The 21,681-nt window shown below is 33.5% G+C and overlaps 1 protein-coding gene across 6 annotated transcripts in view; it reads right to left on the reverse strand.

Moving 5' to 3' along the window:
• LOC118205679 (neuroglobin-like) overlaps window positions 1-21,681 on the reverse strand; it is a 334,461-nt gene that overhangs the window by 25,812 nt on the left and 286,968 nt on the right. For all 6 annotated transcript variants that reach the window (XM_085823292.1, XM_085823291.1, XM_085823288.1 and 3 more), the window contains one exon: window positions 5,851-6,082. In XM_085823292.1, the coding sequence (XP_085679418.1) occupies window positions 5,851-6,082 (232 nt within the window). The remainder of the gene's footprint in view (window positions 1-5,850; window positions 6,083-21,681) is intronic.

A 21,681-nucleotide genomic window follows, 5' to 3' on the forward strand; every position in this document is an offset into this window, starting at 1 on the left:
GAAAATTTTTATTTTCATATAGTCTTAAAACAGTAATGTTTTTTTCTTTTATTTTCATCAGGGAAACTAATTCCAAAGGTGTAATTCTGATAATATTTAGGAGCCAATATTTCATATTACTAAATTTTTAAATGATATTTAGCATGATAAGATACAATTTTCTAGGAATTTCTCAATAGAGAGCCCACATGAAAATTTTAATTTTTAAATCGAAAAAAGTCCGCATTACTAACTATTCAAAACAGAGTTAATCGTATAATCTTCTTGAAACTCCCGGTATAAGTATTTAAATTGAATTTTCAATAAACTCCACCGATAACGTTGAAACATTTTTACTGTTTACAAGCTACCTTAACAATGTCAAACAGAGGCCTTATGAATAACGGTAGTATTATTTACAACAAGATATCTATATTGTTGATTATGTTGCACATTTTACAATTGATAGGCATGACACTAATTTTTTTTACTAGCAATGGATAATTTTATGAAAATAATTTAATAGAAAATGAAAGAAAGAAATAAAACGTCACAGAATTTCCATTGTCGAAATGTCTGCTTAGGTGAAGAAGAAAAGAACGACTTATGGAATTGGTTTCTTTCAGACAATAGCAGAGAACTTACTGAAATATTCAAATAAGAAAACAAGATGGTAAATGTTTTCCAAAAATAGAAAAAACTGAGTTTTAACAAGATAGCGTTGTTCATAGAAAACGGATGACAAAACGTATCACAAAAATTTTATGTCAAAGTATAAAAATATTTTGAGGAAAGCAAACAAAATGAATGAAACAAATACGAAAACTAAAGCTCCGGTTTTAAAGAATAAAACCAATTTTACTTGCAATGGAGGAAACAAAAATGTCTGAAAGGTTTCAGATTTTAAATTACATCCGAAGGGGCGTTTTTTAACGTTTTGTGTGTTACCTTTATTTATTAAATATCATGTTCATTGCTCTTAAACCATAAAATTCAGTTCAATAGCAATGTCTCAAAATAATTTTAAAATGAGCCTACCTTTAGAATTTCCAATACACAGTTTCGCGCGCTGGAGATAAAAAGGTTTTTTCCCCAGTAGAGTGTTGCTATTGCTTGCTTTGAAATCCTTGAGTTTTTTAATCAAAAATTTGTTAACGTTTTACAAAATATGAAATCGATAATAAAACAAATTCCAAATTTCAAATTTGTTCTTCCACATCCCCATATTCGTAGGAGGAAAACGTCATTCAAAATTCGATGGCTCTATGTACTGTTGTTTTATCACAATGTGAGAAATATGCATACATTTATGCCGATTTTTCATTATTTAATTTCTTCAAATATAATGCAAGACTCTAACATTTGGTGACAACAATTTGAAAAGTGAAACGGACATTTATAGTCATTCAACGCAAAACGAAAACAATAGTCTTTCAGAGACAAAGCCCCTTTGGATTATTAAGGCCCACCAGCGGCCGAGCGGTAAAGTCGCTGAACACTGGTAGTTCGGTCCGAGGTTCGAATCCCGGAAAGGGCTGGCTGCATGGGTGTTTTCGTGGTTTTCCCCATGTGTAACGTGTATACGAGTCAGTATCCCTTAGAAAGTCCTCCACGAAGGCATCCCTTTCCTTAGGCAAATAGCCCTAGTGTGCTTTGCCATAATTAAATACACCACACCCTTTGGATTAATTAAAAGCAGTTAAAATTTAAAGCCTCTATAAGAAAATGATTCTACGTTTGAAAAAGTCAGAAAAGTAGTATAATGGCAGAGAGATTTAGTGTTGGTTATCTTAAAGACGAACGTAGTTGTAAATGTTTGCAGCATAGATGTTTAAGGTAAAAGATGTATTTACCAATGCAAAGATGTAAAGGGATCATAACGAAAATTCACAATTTAACACTCTCTAAAACGACATCCACTAAACATGAGCTAAGTAAGCTTGATAATATAATAAAAGAAGAAGCCATGTGAGTTTAAATTCTGCAAAAAATAACCGATTCCTAAAACTGTTAACGTGTGAACTGTTCCACATTATACAGAATTCAGAATGAGCATCATTGTATCAAATGTTGCGAATGTCACCAATCTTACATGAAAAAATCCTGTTTATACTCTAATATGTGATATACTCCAACCGTATTAGAAATATGTCTTGAAAGTTTGCGCTACATCAAAATATATTTCTCACAGAGAATAAACATGTTAGATTATTCTACGTAAAGTGCAAAAGGGAATGATAGTGAACACTGGCCTTGGCAACCGACGATCTACGGGTCACCGAATGACCCATTTCATAATTTCAAGTGACCCACTTGAGTTTCGAAAATAAAGTATAATACATAAAAATGAACTATAAAACGTAAATATGAAATAAAAAGTTGAATAATACATAAGAAACATTAACTGAAAATAAATAATAATAACATTTTTACAATGTTGAAGTAACGAACATGTATTTTATTTTAAAAAATAAAATTTGTAACATAATTTCAAGGAGAAATCGATAAGTTAAACAACGTCGATCCATAATCCATAGTTTCAAAAAACTGGCTTTGGCATTTTGCCCGCATTCGTTCCGAATTACAAATGTGAGCAAATATTTTTACATACATAATTTACTTTAAGTAAGAACAGGAGAAGCTTAAGGACCGAAATTTCAGGTGATTGTATTCGTTTTAAGATGATTTACTATAAGTCAAACAAGACTAAGATGACGTCACAAGTTAACAATCAGAGCAGCCATTACTAACGAAAAGAGAATATAGAACAGTTAAAAATAATTCAAGGTTGTACAGTTATATATTATCAGTCATCTTCATTGTATATATTACATAATTTGTTATCAGAAAATATCTGATAGCCCATTTCATCAAAATGTGAATTTCCTTTCGAAAATCATTAAGCAAAAATGAAAACTATATTGTCACTGTAAAAGTAGCGATATTAAGTTGAAAAAATTGCATACTAATTACTGCAAAAATATTAATGTACTTCTTAAGTGTATTATATGAATGAAATAATTGTTCTAGCGCGTTTTCTGCATTCTACTGAACTTGAACTATTTTTAAAGATAAATAGTACAGCATATTATCAATTTTAGAAATAACAATTAAATTTCAAACATGTTGTCAATGGAAGAGAAATATTGAAACAGGAGTACGTGAATTGATCCAGATGCTCGCTTGAATTCTTGCGTGAACACTCATTTGCATCTGTTAGAATTTGATGAAAACTGATTTTAAAAATGTACGATCAAATAAATATATCTGGCATAAAATTATTTCTAAATTATATTTTACTATTTAAAGATATATTTTTTCTATAATATCAGGTTTCAAAATTTAATCAAAATACGTGCAGAAATTACCTGAAAAATTGAATTCCCCATCTATAAAATTTTAAAATATTTGATTAATTATTTACCATAACCACAGAGGCGTTTTGACAAACTCATATCTACAACTATTTAATAAACCATAATCATTAATAAATTTATTGTACATATAACGTTTCTTTAAATAACGATGAGCTAAATATTACTATGTCATGTAGTTAGGTTTAGTAGGTCAGTTAAGAAAAAAAGTACTCTATTAGACCTCAACAAGTAGCAATTCTCAGTAAAACATGCAGTGCTGTTTATTTCAGTACATAATACAGTGGTTTCAAACCAATGGCCAGCGAGTACGTTCTCCGCATATTAATTTACATTATAATGACCAGAATTTAAAGAATGGTTTATGATTTTTAACGATTTGGAGTTCAGTTTAACATTATTTTCATTACCATTAAAAACGAGCTTGAGTAATGCCCCAGAAAATCTACAAATACAGCTAATTAATTTGCATTGCGATATAAATCTTATTCAAAGATCTGAACACACAAATTTAATTAATATGCTTCGTAATTGTCAAAAGATAATTAGTTTCAGATAAGAATTTTTGCAATAAGAATAATCCATTTGTTTGGGAGTACGTTTATTTGTTTTGGGTTTATTCATTTGTTTGGGAGAATAGTTTTGATTCGCTATTGAAAATTAATTTAGTAAAACTAAAATAAAAGAAACAGAATGAACTATAAGCATTTACAGTTTCTAGTGAGGATAACGTCTAGCAATTTTTCTTCAAGGTTATAAAATTTATCAAAATAGACTCTGTATGTGGTGTTGTAGCTGAATGTTATAGTAAGAAATAAAGAAGTTTATAATTATTTAGATACAAATAAATGTATTTCTTCCTTATGCGTAGGAGAAAAAAATTAATAAAAAAAAGGGTTAATTTGTCATCATTTTTTCCAGTTTTGTTACACTTAGAAAGTTTTCGCAATTTCGTTATTTTGAAGTAATTTACAGGGTCCTAAGTATGTAATATTAACACAACGTCCTTCAGAACCTATTAGATTAACAAGCGAATTATCACTCAGTTTGAATTAGTTCAGCAAAATGTTATGAAGGCTTTAAATAACTTTTTATTTAAAGGCTGAATTCGTAGCCATTTCTGCGTACAAACAAAACTGCCCCCCAAAATGTTCACCCATTCCCCCATAAAAACTAAAAAAAAAAAAAAAAGACAATACTGTATCACCCGTTCTTCTGGGCCGATTCATGAAATTTAATATGCGTTTTTGATCTCTCAAAAGTTCGTCTTAGTAGAGATACATATTAGATTTATACATAGCATTGTTCTAGCATAGGCATTGACACAAGTCAGATGTTTTTGAAATGACATATCTATTTTTTCCATATTTCGACTCTATGACGCAAATTATACCAAAGTGCCATGTTTTTAAAAAATCGTACCAATAGTTTTTTAATAATCAGTTCTCAAAATTTTAGCTCATCAATGTTAATTGAATTTGGTATATATTTATTAATATCTCTTTTTTTATTAAACTTACTTGACTCCATTTTTCACAATTCAAAATTTAGATTCAATACAAATAAAATTCGCAGATAGTTTCTGGTTTGCTTTCGAATTTGTATTTTTAGAAATTTTTGTAGGAAAAATTTGAATTATAACCAATAAAAGTTTTACCATCACCTAGAAATAGATGTATTTCTAGATACGCTCAAAGCATTAAAGTATTTTATTAAAAATTTCCCAAAATATACGTGAATTTATACATTAGCTCGTTTTGAAATTAGACATATTTGTTATAATCGATAATAATACCAAATCTGGTTTACGCACTTTATTAAAATTATTTGGAAGAATGAGCGATGCACCTTTTCTTCCACTTGTGCGCAATGAAAGGGAAAGGGAAATAGGTTACCATAAACTAAGAATTTCACTAAACGATTATTCTTGGCGTAGGGCAGAAAAAGTGCGCCAAGACAAACTGTCGAATTTCTCGGCAAGTTTCTCACCAAATTTTACCACATTTAATATTTAGGAATAATGTGTGTCGTAGAATCGACAATTATGGAAAAAAATCAAGTATATCATTCCAGAAAAATTCCGGTTTTGTGTCAAAATAACTGTGCTAGAGCAATGCTGCATATATAAATCTAATATAAATCCTAAGTCGCGCTTTCGAGACATTAAAAACGGATATTAAATTTCGTCAATCGGCCCAGTAGAGCAGGAGATACAGAACTGTTCCTTTTTTCCCCCAGACTCTACACTATGTTAAATTGATGCTTCAGTATGTTAATGATCTCATGAGCAAGTTTAAAATCATTAAAATTTTAACGTACTTGTTTATTGCTCCAAATACGTTCTGATTATAATAATTTCGCGTACTAATTGGGCTAAATTACTGGAAGAAAACAATATTATGTATTCCCTCCTGAAGTACCTCGCAAAGCAATAAATACTTTGATGCTTTTTAAGGGAACTCAAAAAGCAAATTATATACATGGAATGTTTCTTTACCCAGAAATATTCGCTTTTGAATCCCTTGATCTTTCTGTGTGTTCTTCCGACGTTTCTCAAGTAGTCAATGCAGTGGTCGACGTTGTCCAAAGACATGATACTTTCATCGAGTGTCGTCATAACTGTGGTTGCGTGTTCTCTGAGCTCTTCGCTCTGTTCTCTTTCTTCCCGAGACTTCAAGTGCTTGAACTTCTCGAATAGCTCCAGAAGCTCTTCGTTTTCTTCAAACAACCTAAAAATAGACGTTTGTGTGATATTTTAGGCAAAATTTTTGTATAAAATACATTTTCACTAATAACAGCAAAGGTATGCACAAGCGCCACTAAAAACAGTGCTATAGTAATAATGACTGGCACAAAGGACGAACATCGATTTGATGTTCAATAATAGATATATTCAGTATTTATTTTAGTATGAAAACGCTCAACGTGATTTGAAAGGCCGAAAACATAGCACCAATGCTTAAAACTGAATTGAAGAACGGCTGCTCAGATATATTTGTCCCCTCTTGTTAGTTATATAACGCGCATTAGAAACTCTCTTTGAGAAAACAGAATAACAACGAATCTAGGAAATTAATAGTGTAAATAATTTTTGATGATAAAACATTTTTGAGGTATATTTAATTTAAATAACCAGTTATTTTACGTTTTGTATCTTTACTGTCACTTCTCTCTTTCCGTTTTCCCCCCATAATGCAAATTAGTTCTCGTTCATTTAAGTGAGAGTTTGAGATTGTTAAGACAGAGCGTGTTCTGCCTCTTGAAGGCCACGTTAATTTCCTGTCTTTGGCGTTGCATTATATTTGACGGTAGTTTAAATTCACGCCGGTGAAGCTGTCAAGATTAATGTCTTTGTGTTTTCCTTAAAAAGAGTTTACAAACGTTAGAATGCGTTGTAAGGATCTTAAGTTTTACTAACGTTTAGTTTATTTTAAATCTTTACTATCACTTCTTATTTTCTACTTCCGGCCAGAATTAAAAGCTTTAACTTATTTATGCAAATTTGTCTGGCGAATGCCAAGTACTTAAGTTGTGGCTTTTTGCCAAGCGAGAGAGAGGAAGGAGTTAGTCGAAGCAGGCCGCTTGCCTTAGCAGTTTTACTCGGTTGCTGGTTGCCTTCCAGGCCAGAGGTTTAATCCTCTTGATAATTTTAAATGTATTGTAGTGTTAACAGTTCTCTGTACTACATACGGCTTCCTGTTAATATACGGCCAATTTTCCACGTAGGCCCTTGTTTATTATTCCAAATTTAAGTTAGAGTTTAGTTAATATTTTTATATTCTTACGTTCAGACCACAAGTAGTTGGTCTCTGTATTCCGAAGTACGGAAATTATTGTAAAGAGTGAAAAATAAAGGGTTTCGTATACCCTTCCTGTGTATCTTGTCTACTTTCCACATTTATTGAACATAGCTTTAGTAAGCTCCCTGTTCCGAGTCAGGTCTCTGCATGTTCCCAAAGAAAGTAAGGCGGAACATTGAACCTGATAGTGGCGCCCAACGAAGAAGAATAACCATGGCCGAGTTTCAAGAAGAACCTGTGCTGCCTGCAGAAGCGGCTCAGAATCCAGAAATGCCAGCTGCCGCCCTGGAAGGATTTGGTTACATCGTCCAGCCCATGCGCGCAGCGATGAAACCAGAAGCAACATTTAATGGAAACTCACCGATAACCAGGTTTTTTGGAAAAATTGGAGGACCACTTCATGATGTATCCCGTGCACGAGTTCCAGAAAGTTACCTTAGCTACCAGCGCTTTGAGGGGCCAAGCGCTTAATTGGTTCAAATGCATAGGCAGAAGTCTCTTGCGTCAAGCAGGAAGTCCCACCTATACTTACGAAAATTTCAAGACTGCCCTAGTAAAAGCCTTCCCTGTCGTACGGGATCGTGCGAAATTAGAAACGGAACTTTTCAGCATATATCAGCAAAGAATCGAAAATCTCTCAAGCTTTATTTTAAGAAAAATTCACGTCTTCAAACTCTTGTATGGAAACCGTCCGGATCCTGAGATAATTCAAGTGATTTTGCCGAGGTTACTTCCCCAAGTACAAGACTTTATTGAATTAAGGAATCCGACTACACTGGAAAAATTATTTGAGCTAGCAATCCAGTTTGAAAGTAGAAGAACGGCGGACATTGAAAGAAGACGCCAGTATGAAAAACGAAACCAATTTGGCCCGCGAAGACCACAGCAAAGTCAAGCACACGGCTACGGAAGCAAAGGGAATCAGTGGGCAAGGAAACCCGAGCATCCAAAAACAGCCGGCGAACGTCGAATCAAAAATAATCGCCTGTGCAAAAGTATCCGCCACCAAATACGGCGAAGAAGCTCTCTTCTGTTCTAGGACTTTGTTCATATTATAGGTCCTTTATAAAAGATTTTGCAGCTATTGCTGAACCATTGTTAAAATTAAAAAGGAAAAAGGCAAGATTCTTGTGGACGGCCGAAGCCAATAGTGCTTTCGAAAAATTAAAGCAAGCATTAACGCAAGTCCCTGTGTTGAAATTTTCTGAAAAGGATGAGAATTTAGAAATTTCAGCGGATGCTTCGGATTATGCGGTAGGAGCGGTACTTTCGCAAAATCAGCAGCCCGTGGGATTTTTTAGTCGAACTTTAAATCAAACACAAAGAAATTATTCCGCGACTGAGAGAGAGGCACTTGCAGTTCTGTTAGCAGTGCAAAAGTTCCGAGTCTATTTTGGAAGAGCGCCAATAACAGTGTATTCTGATCATGCGGCGGTAACTAGATTGTACTCAGGGAAAAACTTATCCCCAAGGTTAATAAGATGGGCACTCAAGCTACAAGAATATAATCTGGTAATCAAGCATACCCCCGGAAAGGAAAATATCGTAGCAGATGCCCTATCCAGAATTAAAATAGATGAAGAAGGTAATACTGTAAAGGTAGCAATGCTCACAGCATGTACAATAAATTCCCGAGAAACTGTAATAACCGAACTGGGTAAGGATCCTGAGTTTGGAAAAATTTATGAGTATTTAAAGGATCCTGAAAATTTTAGCCACCAAGATAATGTGGCGATAAGAAATAGGGCGGCCCATTACGAACTAATAGATGGCCTATTATTTTATACAAAAACTACAAATTCCAACAACGAATTTCGACCTGTTATCCCAGCTAGTCTTAGATTAAATATCCTGCAGGAGTTACACGACAGCCCTTTAGCTTCTCATGCTGGTATTCGAAAAACTATTCAACGCGTACGCGAGGCTGTCTATTTTCCTGAACTGCAAAAGTTAACAAGGGCGTATGTCCAGTCCTGCCCAACATGTCAAGCAGTTAATTATATTAATTTCCGCCCGGCCGGGTTTCTAAATAGTATTAAATGCGAATTTCCAAATGAAATAATTGGCATCGATTTATTGGGCCCTTTCCCAAAAAGTCAGTTAAATAAAAGTCGCTATCTCCTTGTTATGGTTGATCATTTTAGTAAGTGGACCGAAATTGTTCCCTTAAAACGAGCCTCCGCGAAATTAGTTACTGATTCTATTTTAAATAAATATATTTTAAAATACGGGGCGCCCCTAAAAGTTATATCGGATAATGGTCCTCAATTTGTAAGTAATATATTTGAAGACATGTGCCAAAAACTGGGCATACGTCATTTAAAAATGGTCCCGTATCGGCCGCAATCAAATATAGCAGAACGGGTCAATAGAAATATAGTGAAAATTATCCGTAGTTATGTTGAAAAGCTGTTCATAAAAGCTGGGATAACTATGTCAATGAATTAGCTTTCGCCCTTAGGACTGCAAAACATGATACAAAGGGCAAAACTCCTGCTGAGTTATTTTTAGGCAGAAAGATTATAACCCCGTTAGACAAATTATTTTATGTTCAACAAAGAGCCCCAGAATTTAAAATGGGTGATATAGAAAAATTAATTAAAGAAGCAAAAAAGAACACCGAAGTAGCACAAAGAAAACAGAAGCTCTATTATGATTTGAAACGACGGGGAGTAACTTATAAAGTAGGAGATGAAGTATTAAAAATTAAGCATTCACTTTCTTCAGCACCAGAAGATAAAACCGCCAAAGTTTTTCCACGATTTGAAGAACCATATGTCATAGAAAAAAATAACTCAGGCTGTAGTGGTTTTAAAAGCCAGGAATGGTGAAACATGCTCCGCAAACATTGACCAAATAAAACCTTACTATGACCGTAATAAAATGCAAATAATTACAGATCTTTTGCAGGATCCGGCATGGAAGGCAGGCAGGCACAAGCTCCAGAGGTGGAACAACGACAAGTACAAGGGCAAGCCATTAGGAGGGAGGAGCAATTGAAAAGAAAGTTTCCCCGTTGGAAAATTGAAGGTAACAAGAAAAAGAAGCCGTTCCACCGACCACAAAAGAGAGCGCACGACCACCCCAGAATGAAGAAGGGAGAAGTACGACGAATGCAAAGAAAGCCAGGAGAAATAACGGCAACTATAACCCGGCTCCCAAACGGAAGATCTACTCATCGGACAGGACTCTACGCAGCAAATGTCGCCGAACTGCGAAAGGACCACCAGCGGCGGAGGAAAAGATACAAGGAAAATTTGAACGGCCAGCAACGAGGTCCAAGCAGGAACGAGAGAGAAGTGTCCCGGTTCCGCCAAGACCAGCTGCCATCAAACGGCCAAGACCACAGGAGGAGGTATTCAAGGGTGACCGAACTGGAGGGAAAAGAAAGCTTCTAGAGGAAGAAACTGAAGGGCGAGCCCGCACAAGAAGGAGGATAAATCAAACTAGAATCTTCGCTAATTTCCAGGACTGGGCTGAGAAAAGAATGTCCGAATATCACAAAGATAAGTAAAATTTTATGTTACTTAGCAAACTTAAGTTAATCTTTCATTCTTACTGCAAGTGGCAGATTTCAAGAACTTTTACCTCATGTGAGGTCTACCTTTATCGCCAAAAAGGCGAGAAATGAGATGTTACCTATTTTGGTATTATGTTTTTCAATTACTCGCGAGTAAAACTAAAGTTGATGTATAATAGGAATGTGTAAATACTTGAATATTGTAAAAGTTATTGTATAAATTTTATTTAAAAGATTCTGGCAAGAAAGAAGTTTTAGTCTGAAAGACTTTTGAAATGTAGTATTTCAATGTAGAAGAATTGGCACTTGCTTGGAAAAGAATAGAAGTTAACAATGTACTACTAATGTATGTTTTAAAATGCGTAAAATTAACGGCATGTTAATATGTTCTTATATACAATGTGAACTGTTATTTTAAATGTTAAGAAATACTGTGATATTGTAAAAGTGAAAGTAATGCCAAAAATTTTAAACTTATTCGTGTGACTGGAAAAAAAAAAAAAAAAAAAAAAAAAAAAAAAAAAAAAAAAAAAAAGTATTGTGAATATGTGTTAAAGGTTGAATGAATGTAGTTAGGCTCTCTGACGCTACACTTCAGAGTTAGCCACTTTCAGAATAGTACCTCAGGGTTTAGAGATGAAGATAGGGTGTGTTACGAGGTCTTGTTATGATGAATTTTAACATAGTGTTTTGATTGTAGGAGGCAGTGTTGAACACGTATACATAAACACATTCGTGTTTGGTGTTTTCTTTTACAACACATGTCAGAGAGCACGGGGAGAGATAATTAAAATAAGGTCATGAATGAAATAAGAATGTTAAGAGAAATATAAATATTCATGTTACTTGCCATTTCATTGTGTAACATTTCATTAAACTAGTTTTCCTTCCAGATCTCTGGAAGGAACCAGATTTGAACTAAAAGCTCCTGTTTAGATGCAGTACAGATGAAAAGTGGTTGTCCATGGAACTGGTAATGTAAGAACAAATTTTTTTTTAAATTTCTAGTTTCTAGTGAGAAATGTTTGTAAAAGATTGGCCTCGCGTTAGATTCTAGAGCTAAAAGTTTTCAACAAGGTCGTTTTAGACCTCAATTTCAAACTAATTAACTCTGGCGGGAAATATGTAAGGATCTTAAGTTTTACTAACGTTTAGTTTATTTTAAATCTTTACTATCACTTCTTATTTTCTGCTTCCGGCCAGAATTAAAAGCTTTAATTTATTTATGCAAATTTGTCTGGCGAATGCCAAGTACTTAAGTTGTGGCTTTTGCCAAGCGAGAGAGAGGAAGGAGTTAGTCGAAGCAGGCCGCTTGCCTTAGCAGTTTTACTCGGTTGCTGGTTGCCTTCCAGGCCAGAGGTTTAATCCTCTTGATAATTTTAAACGTATTGTAGTGTTAACAGTTCTCTGTATTACATACGGCTTCCTGTTAATATACGGCCAACCTTCCACGTAGGCCCTTGTTTATTATTCCAAATTTAAGTTAGAGTTTAGTTAATATTTTTATATTCTTACGTTCAGACCACAAGTAGTTGGTCTCTGTATTCCGAAGTACGGAAATTATTGTAAAGAGTGAAAAATAAAGGGTTTCGTATACCCTTCCTGTGTATCTTGTCTACTTTCCACATTTATTAAACATAGCTTTAGTAAGCTCCCTGTTCCGAGTCAGGTCTCTGCATGTTCCCAAAGAAAGTAAGGCGGAACATTGAACCTGATAGCGTTATAATATAACTAAGAAGGGGTGATAAATATATTTGCAAAGATGCTTTTCAATTAAGTTTTTAAGAATGGATATTATGTTTTTGGTCTCTCAAATCACGTTTAGCGTTTTCGTATTGTAATCTGTGACCTGCGAGCTATTGTAACCTGTGATAGACGTTAAGCCACTTATCGTTAAACCAAAAAAGTATGTACAGAAGCCTGCGAAAGGTGTAAAAGACCATTTAATTTTAAATTCAGTGAAATAAACAGAAGGCATTTTTGGTGCTTTTAAAATCCTCCAGCACTTATGGTAAGAAACTCAAAAGAGAAATTCAAATGTAAATTGAAATTTCAATAGCTAATAGCCAAAGGCTACACAGAGTAACTTAAACGCGAATTTGGCTCCGAATTATACCGGCGTGAATTTAAACTACCGGGGAATGGAATGCTTATCTATAATAACAAACATCGCAACGCGACCTTCCAGAGTCAGAACATACTCTGTTTCAACAATCTCAAACCCTCACTTAAATATACTCGAACTAATTTGTATCCTGGAGTGAAACGGAAAGAGAGACAGCAAAGGTTCAAAACATAAAACAACTGGTTATTTAAATTATACGAATTTCAGAGCCAATTTCGTATAAATTACTCTACGTAGCTTTTGGCTATTAGTTTTATTTAGCATTACATTTGAATTTCCACTTTGAGTTTCTCGCCATAAATGCTGGCAGATTTTTAAGCACCAGAAATGCCTTCTCTTCATCTTATTAAGTTTAAAATAGTGTCTTATAGACAAGTTTCTGTTATATTTTCAGATATATAAGTCGCTTTATGTCTATCAAAAGTTAGATCAGAGTTTACAGAGGTGAAAGACATTCAAGACAGACATTGTATAAAAGTGAAGACTAAAATTAAAATATTGGAATCACACCGATAGATTAAAGAGCTTATCAGGAGTAAAAGAACGATCGAGAATAACGAACACTACAAGTTTTATTGCATGTAGCATGGTTTGGAAAATATATGCGTATATTTTTTGGAATATGAACGCATACTGTATTTCTATCACATAATTTTGAATTGAGAATTCGTAATTAAGTGCCGTTAGGATACAGCATCATATTAGAATTCTTGTGTAGTTTATTAGATATCTTATCAGGATATGGTGACCTGTATACTTATTATAACCATACAGTAATTCATAAAAAATACACAAATTACTTTTGAATTAAGGAATGATTTGAATATGATTGCTTAAATCGAGAAAAATAGTAGTTATAATTTTCTCCTAAGAAAAATGTAATTTACATACGTAAAAAGGCGCCGAAAGTTTGCAAATGTAAATGAAACTTTAATTAAGAATTGCAAGGGAAATTGCAGAAATAAACAGCAAACCATTTCTTAGAAAAGAAATTCTTTAAGAAGAATTACCATATGTTGGGAAAAATGCTAATTTACGTTTTGAAAATTTTCTAGGATAATTAATTTAGTACGAATGAGATTTATTTTGAATAAAAGCAGTTTCTGAAGAAATGAATATCAAAAAGAAATGTTTAGAAATGTCAAAAAGAAATGTGAAAAATATTAATGAATAAATTAAAGTCTTCTTTCACTTCTGCAGTCAATAAACTCTAGTACCAAAGCTGCTGACTAATCATCTTGCATCTTGTAAAGAATATCTCTCCAATATTTTGCTTTTATTTTAATCAGGAACATTTGCTATCATGTTTCATAAATTATAATAAAAATAAAAATTTTTAGACAGACGAAATATCTTGTAAAGCGGATTAGTAACTGATTATTATTCGTATTTCCAACACAACTGAAGCAAATCAGTTTTTCAGTTTGCTGTGAAGGTATGGATTAAATTTTTCATACATAGCGAATTTCCTTTCTGCTATAGTAAACGAAGATAGTTCAAAATTGTTTAATATATGTGTTTCCTGATATGAAGATGTAAAAGGGACACAACGACTGGCTCTAAGACAAAGATGAGAAGTCTAATTTTTTTCAAGAATCGACAGTATTAAAATTTAAAAACGACCGACAAAAGAACTACAATTATTCATGGCAACTCGGGATCAAATTTCTGCCATCACACATTAATGTTTCTAAAAATCCTTTTATGACTTCGAGGCCCACCAGCGGCCGAGCGGTAAAGTCGCTGAACACTGGTAGCTCGGTTCGAATCCCGCGAACGGGCTGGCTGCATGGGTGTTTTCGTGTTTTTCACCATGTGTAGCGTGTATACGAGCCAGTTTCCTTTAGAAAGTCCTCCACGAAGGCATCCCTCCCCATACGCAGATAGCCCTCGAGGCTTTGCTGTAATTAAATAACCTAACCTAACTTTTTATGAATTCATTTCTCACCATGGTCGTCTTGAAACAGTTCATGGTGAACGGATTGGCTGCATATAGTCTTCTGTAGCCCTAATATGAGACAATTCTATCACATAATCCTCCTTGAAAGCATCCATTCTAAAGCAAATAGCGTATTGTATTCGATTAATTAATGAAACCAGTCTTTAATATTCACAGACCTTGTACAGACATTAGGATTTTTTGGAAGTAGGAGACTTGAAAAATGAGCAACGCCTTAGCCGGGAATCGAACCACGGACCACTGGAATACGCGCCCAGTGTGCAGACACGATACTATGAAGGCATTCTAAGAAGGCGGGAGAAATACAGTATATATACTTCCCCTTTAAAGGGCGACTGGGGTTTTAGGGGACCCCAGTTAAATTCACACACTGGAATACATTTTTGTTTTCTGTTCCACATCGATCAACTTTTGTATCTGAAATAACTGCAAATGCAAAAGTTTAACCATACTTTTAAGGACTGTAGTTTCAATTATAGTTTCAAATCATAGTTTCGAAGGCAATCGTAGTTTTAAGCCATAGTTTGGCTTTAAAATTTATAACCCAAAGTTGAATAAAAAGTTTACTTAAATTCCTTTATTTGCGAAATTTTTTTAACTCTTTCCCATTACTCCACACGGAGAAGAAATTTTGTAATTTCTAGATAATGACTGGTCTTAGGTTTATTTAATTATAGCAAAACACTCGTGAGCTGTGTTAGAAGAAGAATGCCTCCGTGAAGGACGTTTTAAGGGAAACTGTTTGTATACACGTTACATATGGGAAAAAGTAGAAAAACGTCCATTCAGCCAATCCGTTCACCGGGATACCAGTATTCAACGACTTTACTATTCGTCCGCTTGTGGGCAGCAAATGACTCTTCCAGCTTTTCTGATATCCGATGTGTTAGAATAATTTTTGGTTTCATTTTTAAAAATAATTATATTAGCTGTATTTATAAACCACAGTTTGGTTTCTTTTAAACTAATTTTTCGTGCAGAGCAAAACCATTCAAGAGAAGGTTTGTTAAAGGGAAGGTGCAAAATTGTTCCATCTTCCCTTTACGAAAAACGCATGATAGGTTTTTACGATCACATTAATTAATTGTTATCACATATATAAGCTTAGCTTGTTGAAACGCTTAGTTTCAGGGTAATTAAATTTTATCCCGACAAAAGCTATTCAAAACGATTTATTTGAATCCATCAATTCACGATGATATTTACGTCCAACATCAGACGCTATCTAATTTCCTTTTGTAAATAATACGAAGTTTATAAAATGCAATCGCCAAGGAAGATTAATTCATTGCACATCGGAACAACCGAAGACCAATGGAATGAGAAGATTGGAATGTGCATGGGGAGTGAGTAGAAGAGGAGAACAGTCACAGCGGATTACACGAAACGCATTTAATTACGATAATTTAACAGCCACTGCTCTCTTACTTCTTCCACGAGGTACTCTCATGACAGCGTCATGTTTGATTCAGATAAAGGATTGATTATTGAAGATTCCTAAGCCCCATTTTCTCAGGAAATTTCACTAACAATGCTTTGTCAACCATGAAACTTGATGTTTTCATTTGAGAGTTAATACTGTGAATAGTAATGAACTAGTTGCATTATTTATTTATCACAGCCCATTTTCTGCTTTGATTTGTGATTTATTCTAAGAGGTGAATGAATCTGGAATTTTATCGAATCCATATTTAAATCATAAAATGCTCTCGAATCCTACATTTAAGAATAAAAAGAATAATAAGGAATAAATTTTTATTTAATATTAAAAAGATTTAAAACAGAATTTGAAATCTATATTTAACAGAAAGCATATTTAAAAGTACGATTTTTAAAAAGACACATATATTTGTTAAAAAGCACACAAATGGAATTTAGTAAATATGTTATGCAACAATCTGACATCGGGGAGGGTATAAAATGCCATTTAATTTTGATTCTTTAAAAGGAAAATTGAAAAACATTGAGATAGATGGGTGTGATAATACATAAGTTGCAGGCACTGGCAGATAATAATAATAGATAGCGTATAAAGGATCCTTTCCTTTTCTTTAGTTCCTTGTAGATATTTCCTACCGTTCTAACGAGTCAAATTATTTTACAGCTGTGGGGGCTGGGTGCAAAAGAAAGGACGATATTTTGAAAGAAATGCTTCCTTGTGGGTGGGTGATTGTGAAATGGATAGGAAACCTAAAATTAAGGAATCAGAAATGCGAAGAAAATCAAATTCGTTGTAGGTGTTAAGATATAAGTGGTAGCTTTAGAAATAATAATAATAATAAAAATCTTCCAGTTTGGTGCAAGTTTATTGTTTAGATTGCTTTTGGACCCGGAAAAGAAATAAAATGTAGACAGACTGTCTACGAGGCTTGTTATTTCCCAAAAGTTGTTTCATCTAATGCCCTGATCCCCCTGTTTGTACGAAGAAAATTAAAAAATATTTTAGTCTTTCTCTCGGGGTAAATTTTAATTGCCAGTGTGATTCTCTCTTCGAGAAAATGGTGAGACATACTCTTCGACTAATGTAAGATCGTGTGAAACGTGGTGCACAAAAAGCAGTTTTAAGTGGGTGAATAGTGCAGATAAATCTGAGTATTTTTGATATAGATTTTGATTTGAAGACTCAGTAAAAACTCATTATTTGAATGCCTGTGCTTATGGTCTAATACCATTCTAAGGAGTTTAATATCGTATTAAATATCGGTTTATTTGTGTAAAAAGTTGAGTAAATAGTAAGACGTATATTTGTGATTTATATGTTTATATTGTTTGTTTGTTATCATAGTACAGTTTTAAAATCCAATACTGTGTTTATCCATTAGAACTTGGGTTGCGTGATAAAAAGTTTGTTTAATTAGTTAATTAATTAATTATGTATCAACTTTTAATTTGTTTATTTTATCAGTTCAAACTTCATATATCAACAATTATTGCGTTGGGAAAAAAGTAATTTCGTTTTTTTAATGTGAAATAAAACTCGTTTTTTTTTCTATACATAAAATGAACTTTATTCAATAAAATATCTTTCATTTTGGTAGATGATCTTCTGCCATCTTTCTGGTAATTTTATGATTTCGAACTCATAGAACTTCAGGTCTTTATCAGTAAAACCCTGAACCAAGTGCGATTTAAGGTCATCGTTATTACTCCAATTTTTACCATTTAAGAAGCTTCGTAAACTTTGAAACAAATTTGGTACAAGATTGGGGTTATATGAGAGATGCGACATCACTTTTAAACCAAGCTCTAATATTTTCGTTATGTGTTTCTAAAGATGTGCGAGGTCTCGCGTTGTCGTGGTGGAACACGACTTCTTTGCGATTTGCCATTTCTGGCTTTTCTCTTTGATTGCTTCGTCCATTTTTAAACGTTGTTGGAAGTAAACATCTGAGCCGACCGTTTCGTTTGCTTGGAAGCCTTTATAATAACACCAAATTGACAGCACGATCTTTTTCTAATGCATTTTAAATTTTGATATGATTTGTGCTGCTTCATTATCTTGGACCATGATTTTCTTAGATTAATATGATTGTGTAAGACCTATTTTTCATCATCAGGGATAATTCATTTCAACAAAGGGCCGATTGCATTGCTTGAAACGAGTATCGCAAATATTGATTCTTTGCATTAAGTGAATTTCTTTCAATTCGTGCTGAACCCAAGTATTAAGCTTCTTAACAAGTCCAGACCATCTTATGTGATTTACAATTGTTGTGCGTGTCAGATGCATTTAACGTTTCTGCAAGTACTTGTGCAATTAATGACGATTTGATTCAATTATGACCTTAATTTTGTCATCATAAACTTCAGAAGGTTGGTCTGAACGTTGGTCATCTTCAATTGAAAATCTACAGAACGAAATATTTTAAATCCTGACGCTGTTAAACCAGTAGCGTAAACTTCATATATCTCTTTGCAAGCTTCAACCGTTTCCTGGTATGAGGTTTATTTTAGCACCCCCCATGTTCAAAATTGACCATTGTAAACAAAAATACGCGGAATTTGTTTATATAGTAACCTAAAAGTGTCGGTCGAATCTCAAAAGAGAAATGATTATAAAATTGACAGAAGAATAACGAAAGGAACATAACGCTATCTATTTGTACAATCCAAATTTTCTTTCTTGATAACACAATACTTGCCTCAGGAGTAAAACTGAGCAATATATATGAAAATACACAGTGAAATTTTATGGCAATGCAGTCAGAAATATACGAAGAGAAACATTTAAATGAATGAATAGGAAGAGAAACTAATCGAATGAAAAATGTCACAGTAACGCTATAATAAATCAAAAAGATGCATTCAAACTGAAGCTGTCAGCTTCAGATGTAAGAATTAACGACAACGATTCTCACAGAAAGCTGCAGTAAAGTGTCATGGGTAGTAAACAAACATTATATGCTTATGCGGCGAAACAAATTGAAGGCTTTTCGAGAATAGAGTGGCACTTTTACAATAAGATTTTACATATTTCCTAGCCAAAATTTAGAAGTTTAAGCAATATTCATAATTAAAGTTATTGGCTTTAATTAAATAATGTCTAAGAAATAGAAATAATGCGCATTAACTAAAATAATCTTTACAGTACTAATTTAAAATTAACGTAAATGTTCAAAATCCATTAGAAAAGCAATATTATAGTAGAAAAAATGCTTCAAATTAGACGCAAAAATGTAATTTTCTATCAGGATTAGTCACTTTGAATTCTTACAAATAAGAAGTAAAGAGTGTTGTTACTAAACTCCTGAGTGAAATTATAATAGCCGCTCTAACTGCATTTTTAAGGAAATGAAAAATAAAGCTATGTTAAAAGGCGTACGCTTAAGGGAAATAAATTTTGTCCCTCCTTTTCGTATGCCTTCATGGTGTAATGTGCAACATTCTCGACGCTTATTTGAGAAGCCTTGGGTTCGAGTCCCGGCAAGAGCACTGCACATTGTTTACGTCTCTTGCTTCAAGGAAACCTAATGACTCTACAAGTGGCGCCCGAACTAAAAGGTGGTGAAAGATAATTCGTAATTACCAGGATTTGGCCTTTGGGTGCAATAATACCCAATCGCCTTCTAAAAGGGGGAGTATGTAAGGTACTTTCTCCCTCCTTTCTGCATACCTTCGTCGAAGATACTGTAAGAATGTAGTGCTTAGGGATTTAGTCTGTCTGAACCGTGCCTAGAATTTATCGATATGCTTGAGAAAAATCAAACATAATATATTTTCTTCACCTTTTATATACAATTACGCTGCGTTCGTTATACATAATTAAAATATTTTCAAGATTTTTATTGTTGGTGGCATTGATTGCATTACAGTTATTTCCATAGAATTTACAAAAAAGATGACAATGTTTCATCTTATGAGCATTACAGACATATGAATATTCCATGAAAATTTATTAACGGCATATCAATGATCTTTGGCAAACAGGGCAAATACATGTTTTTGTATGAAATTAACGAATTCTTTTGTGTGTGCTGACATGGTGTAAGTACTTATTTGTGAAGCTGGTAAATACTCGTGGTTTGAGTTTTGACGAAGGCACAGTTGATTCCCAGATTCCTGCTCCTAAAATCCTAAGATTCTCTATACCATAACTAAATCACCTACGTAATATCTTAATCATTATTTTCTCAACAAAATTTAATTCCTTTTATTCAATAGCATTGCCAGTTCTTGCTTCTTAGCTTCGTCTTGCTCAGTTTAGTTAATACATGTCTGCCATTAGCTACCAACATTCACCTGTATTATTAAACAATGAAGAATACGTATGTATGCATGTTCTCCCATATTGTGGAAAAATAGCGACACCTAGAGACGCCAAATTTTGATCATGCATAATACTCGACACAAACACTTGCGCCTCGAAACGCGAATTTTTAATTTCGAATTTGCTTTTCATTTATTTCGTATTTTAAGCAAATTTAAAGATATTTTGATTAAAAAAACTCAGGGATTTAAAAGCATGTTTCGACTGAGGTAAACGTAAGATATTTATCTTTCAAATTCAATTAGAAAATTCAGAGATTTAAAAGCAACGTGTGCCAGTCGGCAATGCGAAATATACTTATGTGTTTCAAATTTAATTAGAAAACGAAATGGTTTAAAAGAAATGTATTGTTACTGAACTAAGCGTAAGATATTTATCTTTTCATATTTAATCAGCAAACTCAGCGATTGAAAAGCAGTGTGTGCCAGTCGGCAAAGCGAAAAATACTCAAATTTAATCAGATCATTAAATAATTTACAAAAAAAAAAAAAAAAAAAAAAAAAAAAAAATCTGAAATGTTTCAGATTTTAAATTACGTCCAATGGGGCGTTTTTTTAACGTTTTGTGTGTTACCTTTATTTATTAAATAGCATGTTCTTTGCACTTAAACCATAAAATTTAGTTCAATAGCAATGTCGCAAAATAACTAATAAATGAGCATATCTTTAGAATTTCCGATACACAGTTCGACGCGCTAAAGATAAAAAAGTTTCCCTCTTCCCGGGGGGTAGAGGTTACCATTGCTCGCTTTTAAATCGTTGAGTTTGCTACTGAAAAATTCATTAATGTTTTACAAAATATTAAATCGATAATAAAACAAATTCTAAATTTCAAATTTGGGATTTCAGATGCCCATATTCGCAGTAGGATTACGTCATTCAAAATTGGATGGCTCTATGTAATGTTGTTTTATCACAATGCGAGAAAAATACACACGTTTATGCAGATTTTTCATTATTTAATTTCTTCAAATATAATGCAGGACATTTTGTGGCAACAGTTTGAAAAATGAACCGACATTTATAGGAGTCCGACGCAAATTGCCAAAACGAAAGTAATAGTCCTTCGGGACTCAAATCCCTTTGGACTAAAAACAAATGTATTGTTACTGGGCAAAGTGTAAGATAGTTGTCTTTCAAATTTAATCCGGAAAATC

The sequence above is a fragment of the Stegodyphus dumicola genome, chromosome 9 (assembly GCF_044657685.1).
Source record: "Stegodyphus dumicola isolate Sdum_Otavi_A_Nest chromosome 9, ASM4465768v1".
NCBI classification, from domain to species: Eukaryota; Metazoa; Arthropoda; class Arachnida; order Araneae; family Eresidae; genus Stegodyphus; species Stegodyphus dumicola.